We start from the raw sequence: 2,993 nt of genomic DNA, 5'->3' as shown, positions 1-2,993 counted from the left end.
TATAATATAAATATATATATTTAGATATGTATATATAAATAATAATTTAACATTTTAAATATTAAATGTACATAAATAGATGTAAAGGAATAAATGTAAGAATAAAGAAATATATATAAATAAATAAATGGAAAGAAATATACACATAAACATTTTTCTAAATATATAAGGACTAAAGTAGTTTTGGGTTGGGTTTTTTGTGGGGTTTCTGTCTGGGAATATCTGACAATGGCCTGGGATTTCATCCAGTTTTTAAAATGGATTTGTTTGAATAATTGAATGGAATAATGCCACTGGACAGAAGGCCTGTCCCGGTCTGGGGGCTGGCAGCCCGGCCAGAACCCCTTTGCAGCCCCACCTGACGGTGTCGGTCATGATGCAGATGTCATCGTTGCACGAGCAGGCCTGGGTGTCGTGGCTCATGCCCAGGTTGTGCCCCATCTCGTGGGCCATCGTGGCTGCCACTGCAACCTCGTTCCTGTTGTGGTCCTGGGGAGCGAGGAAAGCTGTTTGTTATTCCCATGTGTGTTTTAGAGCAAGCAGCAACAACAGAGAAAACAAAAAATGTGGTATTCACGTGCCTTCTGAGTAGAGAGAAGCTGTGAGACAAGCAGAGAAGAAGGAAAACCCAATTCTTATCTCACTTGCTGTGCTGTGTTGTGCCAAAGTAGAATGCAAGGATTGTTTACCCAAAGTGAGGATGTTTTGTTTCCTTTTGTTTCCCTATCAGGGCCAGGTGTGTGTGTGTGTGTGTCAGACTGTGATGGGACAGTCAGGGGAGAATCAGAGGTGAGTGCTGTTCTGAGCAGTTGTGAGCAACAGTGAGTGCAGGGCAGATTCAGTTTAGATACAATGTACATAGTATAGCATAATAAAGTCATTAATTAGCCTTCTGATATCAATGGAGTCAGATGCATCATTCTCTCTCGTCACCAACGTCAGAGTCACCTTTGATTTGCAATAAAAAAACACGACAGTTTTTCTTTCACCTACAGTCTATCATAACTGCTATAATTACCATATTCATGTTACTGTTCTCCAGTCACTAAAAGTCAGTACATTACAGTTTAAGCTAGAAGTTGTTTCTCAGTTTTCTTGCAGTGGAAAATTCTGAGACTTTTTTTGCCACATTTGCTGTGTTGTTTGCCTGTGCTCTCTTCCTGCTTGGTAAAAACATCTCCTTGTTTGAGGTGGGTTTATCCTTTGCTCTGAGCCATAAAAACCCTTTCTAACTCACACACCCTTTGCCCCCTTGGTTATCCAGTAAGACTGGCTCAGCAATTCTTTTCTTCTATACCAAAACTTGCTTTCATTTTTATTCCTTCAGATTCTACACTCAAAAACCTTTCTGCCAGGCACACAGATCTGTGAGACTTTCTTGTCAAACTTTCATCCTTCCCAACACAAGCAGAATTATTCTCATGATGCATGAGGGGTCATGTGGTGCTCACCCCATCTGTGCATCTATTTGGATTATATCTTATTATTTAATATTTAAAGTTATTTATAGATAGAAAGATATTTATTAAAAGATATATATATATATATAGATAAAATAGGCACCATGGAGGTGTGTACATCATGCGTTTGCATTCTTTACCCCCTCGCACTTCATTTAAAATAAAATCCCAGAATCCCAGAATGGTTTGGGCTGGAGGGGACCTTAAATCCCATCCAGTTCCAGGGCCAGGACACTTTCCCCTCTCCCAGGTTGCTCCAAGCCCTGTCCAGCCTGGCCTTGGACACTTCCAGGGCTCTGATTTTGAATTTTTGCAGTCCAATAATGAACCACAGAACTGAAAGTGCCCTAAACCCAACAATATTCACAAAGGTTCTTCACTGGCAGAGTGAAAAAAAAACATAGGAAAGGCTTTAAAAAATGAAATAAAAATGAATCAGACCTGAATAATACCTGCAGAAAATGAATCACTGCATATGGATTTCATGAAGGCCAATCCAATCGTGGTGCCCTCGAAGTCCAGGCCTCTGGAAGGAAGCACACAGTGAGATCAGGGGGGTGCCCAGGATGGGCTCTGAACTCAGGGAGCTTCTCCAAATCAAGCTGAGGTTCCATCCCCAGCTCCAGATGGAATCTCACATCTAATCAAATATTTAATTTTAAGATCCCTGCAAATAAAAAAAACCAAACAATTGAAGCACTTTTATTTTAATAATTACTTAAATTCTGTGGTGGTTCATCAGATTTAAAGCATTTGTTGGAGTGTAAAGAGGTCCAAATGCAGCAAAGGGCTGGGATGAGTCAGGACCTCTGGACATGAGACAGAAAAGTGAGGTCAATGCTGGCTTAATTTGGCATTTCCCACATTTTTGGGGAAATTTAATTCATCATCTTCCTGGTAAACTTCATGTTATGACTCTTTAAGTTGTCAGACTTTGCTGCAGTCCCCAGGACACTCAACTTTATTGAGTGAGCAAAACCAGAAGAGTCTTAGGTAAGGGAAAAGTTCCCATCCCCTGTTTTGGCAGGGATTCTGTTGGAAGGATTGGATGCTGTGTCCTGGCAGGAATTTATTTGTGCTCCATGACAGAAAAAAAAAAAAAAAGAAAAAAAAAAAAAAAAGAAAAAAAAAAAAGAGAGAGAGAGAACTTGGATTTATTTTTTTGTCCTGGAATTGGTAAAAGCCAGTCTTGTAATGGCTGAAATCCGGGTCAGGATTGTGCCACTGATTGGTGACAAATTTTAAAGAATAAAAAATGCCTTGATTGTGTTCGGTGAGCGATTTTTAAGGAATAAAAAGGGTCTTGAATGAGTTTGGTGAGCCATTTTTAAGGAATAAAATGTACCTGGAATGTGTTTGGTGACCATTTTTTAAAGAATAAAAAGAGTCTTGAATGAGTTTGGTGAGCGATTTTTAAGGAATTAAAAGGGTCTTGAATGTGTTGCTGACCAATTCTTAAGGAATGGGAAGGGAAGGTTTGGGAAGGGAAGGTTTGGGAAGGATTGGGAAGGGAAGGTTTGGGAAGGGAAGGGA

The 2,993-nt window shown here is 39.9% G+C and overlaps 1 protein-coding gene across 1 annotated transcript in view; it reads right to left on the bottom strand.

Moving 5' to 3' along the window:
- Positions 1-2,993, bottom strand: part of LOC102043039 (zinc metalloproteinase-disintegrin-like batroxstatin-2) — a 26,639-nt gene that overhangs the window by 13,760 nt on the left and 9,886 nt on the right. Inside the window, exons 10-11 of the mRNA XM_031063568.1 lie at positions 1,902-1,986; positions 359-489 (exon numbers count right to left, since the gene is read on the bottom strand). Of these exons, the coding sequence (XP_030919428.1) occupies positions 359-489; positions 1,902-1,986 (216 nt within the window). The remainder of the gene's footprint in view (positions 1-358; positions 490-1,901; positions 1,987-2,993) is intronic.

The sequence above is a fragment of the Geospiza fortis genome, unplaced genomic scaffold (genome assembly GCF_000277835.1).
Source record: "Geospiza fortis unplaced genomic scaffold, GeoFor_1.0 scaffold176, whole genome shotgun sequence".
Classification (NCBI taxonomy): domain Eukaryota; kingdom Metazoa; phylum Chordata; class Aves; order Passeriformes; family Thraupidae; genus Geospiza; species Geospiza fortis.
This window is presented reverse-complemented; position numbering and strand designations above follow the sequence as displayed.